General features: G+C 39.7%; 2 protein-coding genes across 3 annotated transcripts in view; one reads left to right on the forward strand and one right to left on the reverse strand.

Moving 5' to 3' along the window:
• The window catches only part of SDHC (succinate dehydrogenase complex subunit C), a 65,455-nt gene that overhangs the window by 14,673 nt on the left and 34,908 nt on the right, over positions 1-15,874 (reverse strand). The gene's annotated exons all lie outside the window — the stretch shown is intronic.
• Positions 1-15,874, forward strand: part of CFAP126 (cilia and flagella associated protein 126) — a 32,454-nt gene that overhangs the window by 14,024 nt on the left and 2,556 nt on the right. Inside the window, exon 1 of one of the 2 annotated variants that reach the window (XM_061400513.1) lies at positions 12,849-14,601. The exons of the other annotated variant lie outside the window; for it this stretch is intronic. Within the exon in view, the coding sequence (XP_061256497.1) occupies positions 14,575-14,601 (27 nt within the window). The 5' untranslated portion in view covers positions 12,849-14,574. Of the gene's footprint in view, positions 1-12,848; positions 14,602-15,874 lie in introns of those variants that run through there. 2 annotated transcript variants of the gene reach the window in all.

Raw genomic sequence — 15,874 nt, forward strand, 5'->3', positions numbered from 1 at the left:
CTAGTGCCCCCTGCATGGCATGGCAGATTCTTATCCACTGTACTACCAGGGAAGTCCCGCCTTACGGTTTTATGTTACATATTTTTTGTATATTTAGGTCTCTCACCATATGATCTATTTCATTTGCTTCCTCCCTCCTTTTTAAACATATCTTCTGATATTTAAAAGAGTTTGTATTTTTGTTCTAATGGTTACCTTTATCCTAATACTTTTATTATATAATATGTAAGTTCTGTCTCTTTTTGGCTATTGTCTATATGAGCATGTGAGATGATCGAAAATGTATATATTGGTCTCTGCCCACGTTTTTTCCACACAGCTCCTGACCCTGGTAAATACCTAAGTGATAAAGGCTCTGCTGCTGCTGCTGCTAAGTCACTTCAGTCGTGTCCGACTCTGTGTGACCCCATAGACAGCAGCCCACCAGGCTCCCCCGTCCCTGGGATTCTCCAGGCAAGAACATAAAGGCTCTAGGAGCATCTTTTATGCTAACATTTGGTGTTTGATCCTGGCTCCTAACAGAGTGCTTGGAATTTCCTGGGTAATAGGGGTGCTTTTGTTCCCAGTGAGGTGATTCTTGGTGGGCTCCTGGATGAAAGCTGATCACAGAAAGACCAAATTGTGATTAGAGACTTAGAATTCAACCCCACCCCCATTCTCTGTACAAGGGAGAGGTGCTGGAAGTGGAGTTAAGGATGGATTAGACCTGTGTGATAAAGCCTCCATGGAAATCCCAATAAGATAAGTAAGGTTTGGAGAGTTTCCAGGGAGAGTGGCAGGACTGCAGAGGATATGGGGGCTCCACACTGCTTCCCACACACCTTTCCTGAGCATCTCTTCCATCTGGAGGTTCATCAGTATCCTTTATCATATTCTTTTAAAGAAATTTTATTTTGGCTGTTCTGGGTCCTTGTGGCAGCACACAGGCTCTTTGTTGCATCATTCGGACTTCTCTTTTTGTGCCACGCAGACTTAGCTGCTCTGTGGCACGTGGGATCTTAGCTGACCCACCAGGGATTGAACCCAAGTCCCTTGCACTGCATGGTGGATTCTTCACCACTAGACTACCAGGGAAGTCCCCTGTCATTGCCTTTTATAAAAAGCAGTAAAGAGTACTTTCTTGAGTTCCGTGAGCCATTCTAGCAAATTACCTAAACTCAAGGAGGGGATTATGGGAACCTCTGACTTACAGCTGATTGATTAGAAGCACAAGTAGCAACCTGGACTTGGCAATTGGGATCTGAAGGGTAGGAGGGCAGGCAGTCTTGTGGGACTGAGCCCTTAACCTGTGGGGTCTGATGTTGTCACCAGATATTATCTCCTTGAGCTAAATTGTAGGATACCCAGCTTGTGTCATGGAATTACTTGTATGGGTAAACCTCCCCCCGCCACATCTGGTGTCAAAAGTATTAATAAGATAGTAGTGTGAGAGTGAAGGAGGACTGAAGTTTTTCCTAATATACAGAGCAATATTGAAAAACTACCTAGGGATCTCTTAACCCCACCTCTCCACCTGCCCGCCTATTGAATTCCTCTGGCATCTTCATATGTGCTACTTAGTGTGTGTGGACTCAGTCACGTCCAACTCTTTGCAGCCCCATCGCAGGAAAGAAAATAGGGTCAGAAATTTGTAATCTATAGAGAATTTTTGAAATCGTTTCTATATTTGCAGCCAAAATTTTCAGTATTTACTGTGTACACAACTGTGTCTTCAGTTCCTATAAAAATATATAGAAAACAGGAAGTTTAAATACTTCAAAGACGGGCCAATAGCTGGTTGGATAAGATCCTGTTAGCTCAGGAAAACAGGCAAAAGCCCAGTCTCCACTCTAAGACCCATCATCACCTGCCCCAGTGAAATAGCATGCAGGGCACTTTGGAGCCATCTGGAAGAAACCTTCAAGAGCTGTTCGCTAAACTATGTAATAGATGAGATGATACCACTCTAATGGTAGAAAGTGAAGCGGAACTAAAAAGCTTCTTGATGAAGTGAAAGAAGAGAGTGAAAAGCTGGCTTGAAATTCAATTTTCAAAAAACTAAGATCACAGCATCTGGTCTCATCACTTCAAGAAAAAAATAGAAGGGGAAAAAGTGGAAGCAGTGACAGATTTTATTTTCTTGGGTTCCAATATCACTGTGGAAGGTAACTGCAGCCATGAAATTAAAAGACGCTTGCTCCTTGGAAGAAAAGCTATGACAAACATAGACAGCATATTAAAAAGTAGAGACATCACTCTACCAACAAAGATACATATAATCAAAGTTATGGTTTTTCCAGTAGTCATGTATAAATGTGAGAGTTGTACTATAAAGAAAGCTGAGTGCCGAAGAATTGATGCCTTAGGATTGGAACTGGAGGAATCAACCTACCTGACTTCAGGCTCTACTACAAAGCCACAGTTATCAAGACAGTATGGTACTGGCACAAAGACAGAAATATAGATCAATGGAACAAAATAGAAAGCCCAGAGATAAATCCACGCACATATGGACACCTTATCTTTGACAAAGGAGGCAAGAATATACAATGGATTAAAGACAATCTCTTTAACAAGTGGTGCTGGGAAATCTGGTCAACCACTTGTAAAAGAATGAAACTAGAACACTTTCTAACACCATATACAAAAATAAACTCAAAATGGATTAAAGATCTCAATGTAAGACCAGAAACTATAAAACTCCTAGAGGAGAACATAGGCAAAACACTCTCTGACATACATCACAGCAGGATCCTCTATGACCCACCTCCCAGAATATTGGAAATAAAAGCAAAAATAAACAAATGGGACCTAATTAAACTTAAAAGCTTCTGCACATCAAAGGAAACTATTAGCAAGGTGAAAAGACAGCCTTCAGAATGGGAGAAAATAATAGCAAATGAAGCAACCGACAAACAACTAATCTCAAAAATACACAAGCAACTCCTACAGCTCAACTCCAGAAAAATAAATGACCCAATCAAAAAATGGGCCAAAGATCTAAATAGACATTTCTCCAAAGAAGACATACAGATGGCTAACAAACACATGAAAAGATGCTCAACATCACTCATTATCAGAGAAATGCAAATCAAAACCACTATGAGGTACCATTTCACACCAGTCAGAATGGCTGCGATCCAAAAGTCTACAAATAATAAATGCTGGAGAGGGTGTGGAGAAAAGGGAACCCTCTTACACTGTTGGTGGGAATGCAAACTAGTACAGCCACTATGGAGAACAGTGTGGAGATTCCTTAAAAAACTGGAAATAGAACTGCCTTATGATCCAGCAATCCCACTGCTGGACATACACACTGAGGAAACCAGAAGGGAAAGAGACACGTGTACCCCAATGTTCATTGCAGCACTGTTTATAATAGCCAGGACATGGAAGCAACCTAGATGTCCATCAGCAGATGAATGGATAAGAAAGCTGTGGTACATATACACAATGGAGTATTACTCAGCCATTAAAAAGAATACATTTGAATCAGTTCTAATGAGGTGGATGAAACTGGAGCCTATTATACAGAGTGAAGTAAGCCAGAAGGAAAAACACCAATACAGTATACTAACGCATATATATGGAATTTAGAAAGATGGTAATGATAACCCTGTATACGAGACAGCAAAAGAGACACTGATGTATAGAACAGTCTTATGGACTCTGTGGGAGAGGGAGAGGGTGGGAAGATTTGGGAAAAAAAAAAAAAACAACACATATAACTTCCAAGCTAATGGAGAGAGATGATAAAGTAATAGAAAATAATCCAAGAAGAAGGAAAGAAGAAGCAAATAAATAACTAAATAAAACAAAGACATGCGAATAGATAGGATAAATAGTAAAAAGCAAGTAATACAGTAGCTTCAAATTTTACTTGGACAGGTAAAGTTGAACAACTAAAAAAAAAAAAAAAAAACTGTTTATGTTAAACACCATTAAAAAAATTTTATGGAGGGAAGGGACATATGTATACCTATGGCTGATTCATGTTGACATTTGACAGAAAACAACAAAATTCTGTAAAGCAATTATCCTTCAATTAAAAAATTTTAAAAATCTTATCTTGATGTGTTCATCTCCAGTGTGACTGTATTTGGATATAGGGTTTTTAGGAGGTAATTAAGGTTAAATGAGTGAATAAAGGTAGAGGTCCTAATCTGAGGATGACAGCCATCTTTCTCTACCATGTGAAAACACAGTGAGAAGGTAGCTGATTGCAAGCCATGAAAAGAGTTGTCACCAGAATATGCAATCGACTGGCTCCCTGCACTTTGACTTCCAGTCTCTAGAACTGAAGGACATAAATGTCTGTGGTTTAAGCCATCCAGTCTATGTTATTTTGCTACAGCAGCCTGAACAGATTAAGACACTAGCTGAGTCAGCACCCTTTCATTAAAAAAAAAAAAAGAAAGCTGAGTGCCGAAGAATTGATGCCTTAGGATTGTGGTGCTGGAGAAGACTCTTGAGAAGCTGAAGCTCCAATCCTTTGGCTACTCGATGCAAAGAGCTGACTCATTAGAAAAGAACCTGATGTTGGGAAAGACTGAGGGCAAAAGGAGAAGAGGGCGACAGAGGATTGAGATGTTTAGATAGCATCTCGGACTCGATGCATATGAACCTGAGCAAAGTCTCGGGGGTGGGAAGGACTGGGATTCCTGGCGTACTGCAGCCCACGGGGTCTCAAATAGTCAGACACGACTTGGCGACTGAAAAACAACAACAACCAAGTTTTTACTATTGAGGCTACTAATGATTCTTCTGGTTTTAAAATTGCCATGGGGGGAATTCCCTGGCCATCCAGTGGTTAGGACTGAGATTTCACTGCCAAGGGCCTGGGTTCAATTCCTGGTTGGGGAACTAAGAGCCTGCAAGCTGCATGACAAAAAAGGGGGAAAAAAATTGCCATAGGAAGTAAAAATACACTGAAAGTTCAAGTAGAAACTTTTGACTGTTACTAATTAGAAAGCACTAAATGAGATAGTTTACCTAACAACACAACTTTTCTTTAATGTCTGGGAAGAGATGCAGGATAAAAGCAAACTTGAAGATCTAACCAATCTATCAAGGCTTCAAGATCTCTGATACATGGTTGGAGAGGGAATGACCTCTAGAAGGCAATTTGGCAGTATCTATCAAATTGCACATAACTTTTGACTTCACAATCTTATTTCTATAAATTTATCATACAAATATACTCACACAATGAAAAATAACACATGTACAAAGTTAGTCATTGCTGCATTGTGATAGCAAAAGTTTAAAAACAAACTAAATGTTCAACAACAGGAAACTGGTTAGATAAATTATAATACATCATCAGTGTGATACTATGCAGCTGTAAAAAAGCAAGGAACCTCTTTATGCACTAATATTTAATGATATTCAAAATATATCTTTTGATCTTAAAAACGAAGTAGTATGTATGCTGTGATATATGAAAAAGGTAATGAATAAAATATGTTTTTCTATGTATTATTTCTATCCTTTAAAAAATTTGTTTTATTTTTATTTCATTTTGTGAAGCATGTGGGATTTCAGTTCCCTGATCAAAGAACAACTGTGCCCCTTGCATTGGGAACATGGAGTCTTAACCACTAGACTGCCAGGAAATCCCTACTATTTCTATTCTTGAATATGCACAAAAGCATGGGAAACTACACAGAAAACTGATAACTGACTGTGGGAAAGTTATTACCTATTTGTTTAAAAGAAGATCCGCTGCTTCAAAGCAAAAGTTTTACCTTCTATGGTCTCTCTCCACTTAAACTAACCAGCATTCTTTCTGTTCTTCCCATTCCCTCCTGCTGCATTAGTTAAGACTCTTTCTCATAAGGTTGCAAGAAAGGTATGAACCCAAGTTATCTCAGGATGGTGGCTGTCAGTGAGGAAGCAAATCAGTTGGCTGATTTGCAGAGGAAAAAGAGATGGAGGAAAAAAATCTCCCTTCCTGATCATGTTCTATCGTCCAGATTCTAATACCCTCTGAGACCCAAACTATACTATCTACTTTTGAAATCTGTTATGAATATCCTATAACTTTATAAAAAATTCCCCCCTTTTCTGTTTCAGGTAACCTGAATATGTATTTCTGTTTACTGGGCAGTCTTGAGCCAAATTAATGCTAAAATTATTGAACACTCACTATGCATCAAGCACCTACTAGGCATGTTATGTATGTTTAATGCTCAAAACTAAAATTATGCTCATTTCACACCATAAGGGTACTCAGATCCAGGAGGATCAACTAACTTATCCAAAGTCACACATTTAGGCAGAACTAGAATTTAATCCATGCAAGCTGATTCCAGTGCTCAAGGTGGTAGCTGCCCTCAATTATACAGTTCATACATTTCCTCTAGACACAAAGTAAGTTTGTTGTTCAATGGCAGATTATCCCAATCCAAATAAAAGATTTCCTAATGGTCTAAGGAACAGTATGAAAAGGCAAAAAGAAAGGACACTGAAAAATGAACTCCCCAGGTCGGTAGGTGCCTAATATGCTAGTGGAGATCGGTGAAGAAATAACTCCAGAAAGAATGAAGAGACAGAGCCAAAGCAAAAACAAAGCCCAGTTGTGGATGTGACTGGTGATAGAAGCAAGCTCCGACGCTGTAAAGAGCAATACTGCAGAGGAACCTGGAATGTCAGGTCCATGAATCAAGGTACATTGGAAGTGGCCAAACAAGAGATGGCAAGAGTGAACATCGACATTTTAGGAATCAGTGAACTAAAATGGACTGGAATGCCATTATATCTACTACTGTGGGCAAGAATCCCTTAGAAGAAATGGAATAGCCATCATAGTCAACCAAAGAGTCTGAAATGCAGTACTTGGATGCAGTCTCAAAAATGACAGAATGATCCCTGTTCATTTCCAAGGCAAACCATTCAGTATCACAGTAATCCAAGTCTATGCCCCAACCAGTAATGCTGAAGAAGCTGAAGTTGAACGGTTCTATGAAGACCTACAAGACCTTCACAAAAAACTAAAAGACGTCCTTTTCATTATAGGGGACTGGAATGCAAAAGTAGGAAGTCAAGAGATATCTGGAGTAACAGGAAAGTTTGGCCTTGGAGTACAAAATGAAGCAGGGCAAAGGCTAACAGAGTTTTGCCAAGAGAACACACTGGTCATAGCAAACACCTTCTTCCAACAACATAAGAGAAGACTCTACACATGGACCTCACGAGATGGTCAACACCAAAATCAGATTGATTATATTCTTTGCAGCAAAAGATGGAGAAGCTCTATACAGTCAGCAAACACAAGAACGGGAGCTGACTGTGGTTCAGATCATGAACTCCTTATTGCCAAATTCAGATTTAAATTGAAGAAAGTAGGCAAAACCACCAGACCATTGAGGTATGACCTAAATCTAATCCCTTAAAATTATACAGTGGAAGTCAGAAATAGATTCAAGGGATTAGACCTGATAGACAGAGTGCCTGATGAACCATGGATGGAGGTTCATGACATGGTACAGGGGGCAGTGATCAAGACCATCCCCAGGAAAAAGAAATGCAAAAAGGCAAAATGGTTGCTGAGGAGGCCTTACAGATAGCCAAGAAGGGAAGAAACACTAAAGGCAAAGGAGAAAAGGAAATATATACCCATTTGAATGCAGAGTTCCAAAGAATAGCAAAGAGAGATAAGAAAGCCTTCCTCAGTGATCAGTGCAAAGAAATAAGAGGAAAACAATAGAATGAAAAAGACTAGAGATCTCTTCAAGAAAATTAGACATACCAAGGGAACATTTCATGCAAAGATGGGCACGATACAGGACAGAAATGGTATGGACCTAACAGAAGCAGAAGATATTAAGAAGAGGTGGCAAGAATACCCAGAAGAACTATACAAAAAAGATCAACATGACCCAGATAACCATGATGGCGTGATCACTCACCTAGAGCCAGACATCCTGGAGTGCAAAGTCAAGTGGGCCTTAGGAAACATCATTACAAACAAAGCTGGTGGAGGTGATGGAATTCCAGTTGAGCTATTTAAAATCCTAAACGATGATGCTTTGAAAGTGCTGCAGTCAATATGCCAGCAAATTTGGAAAACTCAGCAGTGGCCACAGGACTGGAAAAGGTCAGTTTTCATTCCAGTCCCCAAAAAGGCAATGCCAAAGAATGTTCAAACTACCGCATAATTGCACTCATCTCACATGCTAGCAAAGTAATGCTCAACATTCTCCAAGCCAGGCTTCAATAGTACACGAACCGAGAACTTCCAATAGTTCAAACTGGATTTAGAAAAGGCAGAGGAACCAGAGATCAAATTGCCAACATCCATTGGATCATCGAAAAAGTGAGAGAGTTCCAGAAAAACATCTACTTCTGCTTTATTGACTGCGCCAAAGCCTTTGACTATGTGGATCACAACAAACTGTGGAAAGAGTACCATCTTCTTAAAGAGATGGGAATACCAGACCACCTGCTCTGCCGCCTGAGAAATCTGTATGCAGGTCAAGAAGCAACAGTTAGAACTGGATATGGAACAAAAGACTGGTTCCAAATCCAGAAAGGAGTATATCAAGGCTGAATATTGTCACCCTTCTTATTTAACTCATATGGAGAGTACATTATGCAAAATGCCGGGCTGGATGAAGCACAAGCTGGAATCAAGATTGCCAGGAGAAATATCAATAACCTCAGATATGCACATGACACCACCCTCATGGCAGAAAGTAAGAAGAACTAAAGAGCCTCTTGAAGAAAGTGAAAGAGGAGAGTGAAAAAGTTGGCTTAAAACTCAACATTCAGAAAACTAAGATCATGGCATCTAATCCCATCACTTCATGGCAAATAGATGGGGAAACAATGGAAACAGTGACAGACTTTATTTTTGGGGCTCCAAAATCATTGCAGATGATGATGTCTGTAGCCAGGAAATTAAAAGATGCTTGCTCCTTGGAAGGAAAGCTATGACCAACCTAGTTCCAGTTCAGTTGCTCAGTCGTGTCCGACTCTTTGCGACCCCCATGAACTGCAGCATGCCAGGCCTCCCTGTCCATCACCAACTCCCGAAATCCACCCAAACCCATGTCCATTGAGTCGGTGATGCCATCCAACCATCTTATCCTTTGTCGTCCCCTTCTCCTCCTGCCCTCAATCTTTCCCAGCATCAGGGTCTTTTCAAATGAATTAGCTCTCCACATCAGGTGGCCAAAATATTGGAGTTTCAGCTTCAGCATCAGTCCCTCCAGTGAATACCCAGGACTGATCTCCTTTAGGATGGACTGATTGGATCTCCTTGCAGTCCAAGGGACTGTCAAGAGTCTTCTTCAACACCACAATTTAAAAGCATCAGTTCTTTGGCACTCAGCTTTCTTTATAGTCCAACTCTCACACCAATACATGACTACTAGAAAAACCATAGCCTTGACTAGACAGACCTTTGTTGGCAAAGTAATGTCTCTGCTTTTTAATATGCTGTCTAGGTTGGTCATAACTTTTCTTCCAAAGAGCAACAGTCTTAATTTCATGGCTGCAATCACCATCTGCAGTGATTTTGGAGCCCCCCAAAATAAAGTCAGCCACTGTTTCCACTGTTTCCACATTTGCCATGAAATGATGGGACCAGATGCCATGATCTTAGTTTTCTGAATGTTGAGTTTAAGCCAACTTTTTCACTCTCCTCTTTCACTTTCATCAAGAGGCTTTTTAGTTTCTCTTCACTTTCTGCCATAAGGGTGGTATCATCTGCATATCTGAGATTATTGATATTCCTCCCGACAATCTTGATTCCAGTTTGTGCTTCATCCAGCCCAGCGTTTCTCATGATGTACTCTGCAAATAAGTTAAATAAGCAGGGTGACAATATAGAGCCTTGACGTACTCCTTTTCCTATTTGGAACCAGTCTGTTGTTCAATGTCCAGTTCTAACTGTTGCTTCCTGACCTGTATACAGGTTTCTCAAGAGGCAGGTCAGGTGGTCTGGTATTCCCATCTCTGTCAGAATTTTCCACAGTTTATTACCACAGTCAAAGGCTTTGGCATAGTCAATAAAGCAGAAATAGACGTTTTTCTGAAAATCTCTTGCTTTTTCAATGATCCAACGGATGTTGGCAATTTGATCTCTGGTTCCTCTGCCTTTTCTAAAACCAGCTTGAAAATCTGGAAATTCACAGTTCACATATTGCTGAAGCCTGGCTTGGAGAATGTTGAGCATTACTTTACTAGCGTGTGAGATGAGTGCAATTGTGCGGTAGTTCGAGCATTCTTTGGCATTGCCTTTCTTTGGGACTGGAATGAAAACTGACCTTTTCCAGTCTGATGGCCACTGCTGAGTTTTCCAAATTTGCTGACATATTGAGTACAGCACTTTCACAGCACCATCTTTTATGATTTGAAATAGCTCAACTGGAATTCCATCACTTCCACTAGCTTCGTTCTTAATGATGCTTCCTAAGGTCCACCTGACTTCACATTCCAGGATGTCCAGCTCTAGGTGAGTATGAGTGATCACATCTTCATGATTATCTGGGTTGTGAAGATCCCTTTGGTACAGATCTTCTGTGTATTCTTGCCACCTTCTTAATATCTTCTGCTTCTGTTAGGTCCATACCATTTCTAGACAGCATATTAAAAAGCAGCTGTATTACTTTGCCAACAAAGTTCTGTCTAGTCAAAGCTATGGCTTTTCCAATAGTCATGTATGGATATGAGAGTTGGACTATAAAGAAAGCTGAGCGCCGAAAAATTGATGCTTTTGAACTGTGGTGTTGGAGAACACTCTTAAGTGTCCGTTGGACTGCAAGGAGATCCAACCAGTCTATCCTAAAGGAAATCAGTCCTGAATATTCATTGGAAGGACTGATGCTGTAGTTGAAACTCCAGTTCTTTGGCCACATGATGCGAAGAACTGACTCATTAGAAAAGACTCTGATGCTGGCAAAGATTGGAGGCAGGAGGAGAAGGGGACGACAGAGGATGAGATGGTTGGATGGCATCACTTACTCGATGGACATGAGTTTGAGTGAGCTCTGGGAATTGGTGACGGACAGAGAAGCCTGGCATGCTGCAGTCCGTGGGTTGCAAAGAGTCTGACATGACTGAGCGACTGAACTGAACTGAACTGAATGGTCTGTTCCAGGCATTAGAGAACTGAATCAAATCATGAAAATATCGTGAGGCCTATTTTTTCAGTGGGGCCTGTATGAACCCTTCCAACTTTGAAAGAGTTGGTTTGATGAAAGAACAACAGCTGTACCTGAAGTCAAGCAGTCAATCAGAAGAACGGCTAAAATTTAATACGATTTTATTAGAAGCTTGTAAATGCCTGTTACTAATTATATTACAATTCCTGTAAGTGTCTGTGAAACACTAAGTGGAGAATTCACATAGGACTCAGGCAGGATTGAACCATGGATTTTAAAGAGACACAAATAACCTAAAATGGTCACATCTCCCCACAGAAGAATGGGCTAGAGGATCCAGAAAGAGACCCAAATATTCGGGAATACAATAAAGGTCGTATTTCAAGTCAGTAGGAAAAGACGGCTTATTCAGTAAATGATGCTGAGACAACTAGTTAGGTATCTAGAGACTGACCTCAGCTTAGTCACCAAAACAAATACCAACAGAACAAAAATTTACATATAAAAACTGTAACCAAAAAAAAAACTGTAACCAGGGGTAAATACTGGAACTTACAAAAAGCTTTCAAAGGATAAGATCTGGAAGCACAGAAAGAAAGAGTAATATATTTGACTACATAAATATTAAGAAGATGCCTATGGCAAAAAAAAAAAAAAAAAAGCCACAAACGAAAATTAAATGAAAACCTGGGGGAAAATGTCTGTAACATAGTTGACAAAGGGCTGATTTCCTCAATACATGAAGTTTCAGACAGTTAATATAAATGATCAACAGCCCAATAGCAAATGGCGAAAAACATGAAAGGCTATTTTCAGGGGAAAAAAAAAGAAACAAAACATATGAACATAAGGGGGAAAAAACCTTATAATTAAAGAAATGAAAATGTAAAAAATGAAACACCACGTTTCACCTACAGTTAAGAAGCAATACAGTGTAATGGTTAAAACTGATTGCTCTAGAGTCAGAACACTGGAGATTGAATCCTGGTTCTACTCCTCACTGCATTCTCTTGTTTCCTAGGCCTGGGTTCTTGTGAGAACAAAAGGAGAAAATATAATAAAAAGCAATGAAGACTGCATGGCATATAGTAACCATATTAGTTCTTATTATCGGGTGGACAAAAACAGGGAAACCATTGGTATAGTGTTGGAAAGCGAGTGGAGAACTAGGCGCTCACGTGTACCACTAGCAGATGTATAAACTGGCAGTGTCTTTGAGCAGCAATTTGATATTGTCTACTCGTGTTCTAAGTTCATAAACCCTGTGAGTTTGCAGTTCACTTTTAGAATTATCCTACTAATCACATACATTCATAAAGACATATGCTTCTATCTCTCTCTATATATATCTTTATACTCATAAAGCCATATACTTCTCTCTCTATATATATATATATATCTTTATACTCATAATGATATATAGGTAGATATAGATTTTCATTGCAGCAATGTATGTAACAGCAAAAGACTGAAGATGACCTAAATATCATCTAAATTAGACTAAAAATACATGATGGTATACCCTAAAATGGAGAAGGCGATGGCACCCCACTCCAGTACTCTCGTCTGGAGAATCCCATGGGCGGAGGAGCCTGGTAGGCTGCGGTCCATGGGGTCACTAAGAGTTGGACACGACTGAGTGAATTCACTTTCACTTTTCACTTTCATGCATTGGAGAAGGAAATGGCAACCCATTCCAGTGTTCTTGCCTGGAGAATCCCAGGGACGGGGGAGCCTGGTGGGCTGCCATCTATAGGGTCACACAGAGTCGGACACGACTGAAGTGACTTAGCAGTATACCCTAAAATGAAATAATATACTGCTATGAAAAAAATCTCCAAAATGGTCAAAAAAGCAAATCACCAAACAATGTGGACAGCTTACTCCCGTTAGTCTAAGAATGCCTATAATATTTCTGGAAAGAGACACAAGAAAATAATAACAGTAGTTGCCTTTGAGGAGCAGGAATGGGAGCTGAAGTCAGATGGAGATTTGCTCTTCATTAAATACCCTTCTGTAAAAATGAAACTTTTTTCCCCATGTACATTTTTTTTAATGAAACAAAAACTAGTTAATTAAAAAAATAAGAGTGCAACCATCGTATAACATTACATCTCTATTAGAAAAGCATACCAGCTAAAGACAGAAGTTCTAAGAGAGATGATGCTTGCTTAAGTATAATCATGGCTTTAGGGACCAAAATATCACTCTAGAGAGTGATGAGAACCACAGCGACTGAACATACGAGTCTCCTTTCCAGACCTCGTATTATCCATCTGTTAACTACCTCTAAAATAAGAGCTGTTTCTACCTCCACCTCTAGAAGTGTATGAGTGTTCTTCTACTTGGTGTATTGATTGGAATAAGTACTTTGGGGGAAGAAGGACGGGAGAAGGACTGACAAGCATCCACTAAAATGCTCTCCTGGTTCTCAATGATCTATTTTTTTTTTTTTGACAACTTATTCCTTAGTTTTTTTCCTTTCATCTTAACACCTTACACATAAACTTTACAATTCAGAAAGCACAATTCCACTTTCTCCCTAACAACCCAGTAGATAGGTCTGATAATGCCATTTTAGATGAGTCTCAGAGAGGTCGCCTAATCCAACAGATTAGGTTTGTGTCCTAGCATCACCACTTCATCTTCTAAATCTGTTACTTCCCACACTACAGCGTTCTTTCATCCTCCCTGCTCACTCTCATGGCACCAACTATGGATTCCAGCTCAACCCAGCCTACATCAAGCACCTGTATTCTTAGGCTGTATGATTCTAGAGAGTGATGGTAGAGACAGGAGTCAATTAAGAACAAAGGATAAGATATGTTTTTCTTTCTGGGGACAAATCTGAATCGACTGCTTTTTAAAACATCATTCCTTTGTTCTGTCTGAGAAAATGAAGTAGTGTACCCTGTAAACAGGGTCTTGGCAGTACTGAGCACATTATCTAGATATTCTATTCACTTTACCTCGTTTCCCCGGTAAAGGTTCTGTTATATCATCTTCACAATACAAACGACTACAGAAATTCAGTGAAGGGATGTCAATTGCTTTATATCACACAGCTCCTATGTTCCTGTGTTGAATAAGGACTCAGACCCCAGTGTCTGGCTCTAAAGTATGTTATACATTACACCACTCCACCCAAAGAACAAGCACTGCTCTTGCGCTCCATGATTTGCTAGGGTGGTTAAAGAGCCCAGTCAAAGACAATCTGGAAGTTCTTAAGCATGCTAAGAACCTAGAAGTTACGCTAGAAAAGTCAGGGCTGCTATTCAACCAGTTTTCCCCCATTTATTTACTCTGTCCCTCACATCTCTAAAATGAAAATGCACCTAAGTTTCAGGGGAGAATACTGGGGGCACTATCAGCCAATAAAATGAATAACAAGAAGCAAAAGGCCGCCCCTAATTGCAAGGCCCTTCCGCAAGGGCTGCCTTCTTTGGTTGCCAGGCAACAAAGGTAAACAGCAGGAAGTGGCAGGATCATGGCCACTAACTACAGTGCCAACCAGGTAAGCACTTTTTTCCTTTTCTTTAACATTTAATTTTGCCTTCCAGAGTCCACCTTTTGCCTGACCCCTCCCATAGGATTCTCATTACTGAATAGACAGAAAAAAAAAGTGCTATGTGATAGTATTTTTTTTTTTTTAACTTCTTGGCTCTCAGGGGAGGGAGGGCCTAAAGTACAAGTAATAAGTATTTCTGCATCAAGATTGTAGGCTCTAATCCAGAGGTCAGCAAATTTTTTTCTGGAAAGGGCCAGAGAGGAAATATTTTAGCCTCTGTGGGCCAAGTGAATAAAGATACTATATAGGTATGAGAGAAAACATTTTCCATAAAGTTTTTGACAAAATTCAAAATATAACAGTATAATTTTTTATATTATTAATGAAAAGAATGAAATTCTTATAGGATGAGAAAATATTTTTGCTTAATTGGAATACAAAGTTAGTGTTCCCTTTTATCAAATCAACTGCCAATGTTCATCTATTAAAAACAGTTCTTAGCTTTCTCAGGTCATCTCAAAACAGACAGGAGGATGGATTTGGCGCATGGGCCAGAGTTTGCTGACCCTGGTCTAGACCAGTACTATAATAAAAAGATAATGTGAATCACAAATGTAACTTCAAATTTTCTATTAGCTAAATGCTGCTGTTGCTGCTAAGTCGCTTCAGTCATGTCTGACTCTGTGCGACCCCATAGACGGCAGCCCACCAGGCTCTGCTGTCCCTGGGATTCTCCAGGCAAGAACACCAGAGTGGGTTGCCATTTCCTTCTCCAATGCATGAAAGTGAAAAGTGAAAACTAAGTCGTGTCTGACTCTTCACAACCCCAGGCACCGCAGCCTACCAGGCTCCTCCATCCATGGGATTTTCCAGGCAAGAGTACTGGAGTGGGTTGGTAGCTACATGAGAAACATTTAAAAGAAAAAGTTAATTTTAATAATGTATTTAATTTAGCCTGGTAAGTCCAAAATATTATTTCTAATATTTAATCAATATTTTAAATTATAGTTACATGTTTCACATTCCCTTTTTTTGGTACTAAATCTTCAAAATCCAGTATTCTTTATATAGCTGATCCTTGAACAAGGCAGGAATTAGGGCACAGATCCCCACACAATTGAAAATCTGCATCTAACTTAACAGTCAGCCCTCCGTATCCAGGGTTCCACATTCACAGATTCAACCAACTATTGATCATGTAGTACTATAGTACATATTTTTTGAAAAAAATCTGTAAGTTAACTTGCACAGTTCAAACCCATATGTTCAAGCATCAACT

This window comes from Bos javanicus, chromosome 3, assembly GCF_032452875.1.
Source record: "Bos javanicus breed banteng chromosome 3, ARS-OSU_banteng_1.0, whole genome shotgun sequence".
NCBI classification, from domain to species: Eukaryota; Metazoa; Chordata; class Mammalia; order Artiodactyla; family Bovidae; genus Bos; species Bos javanicus.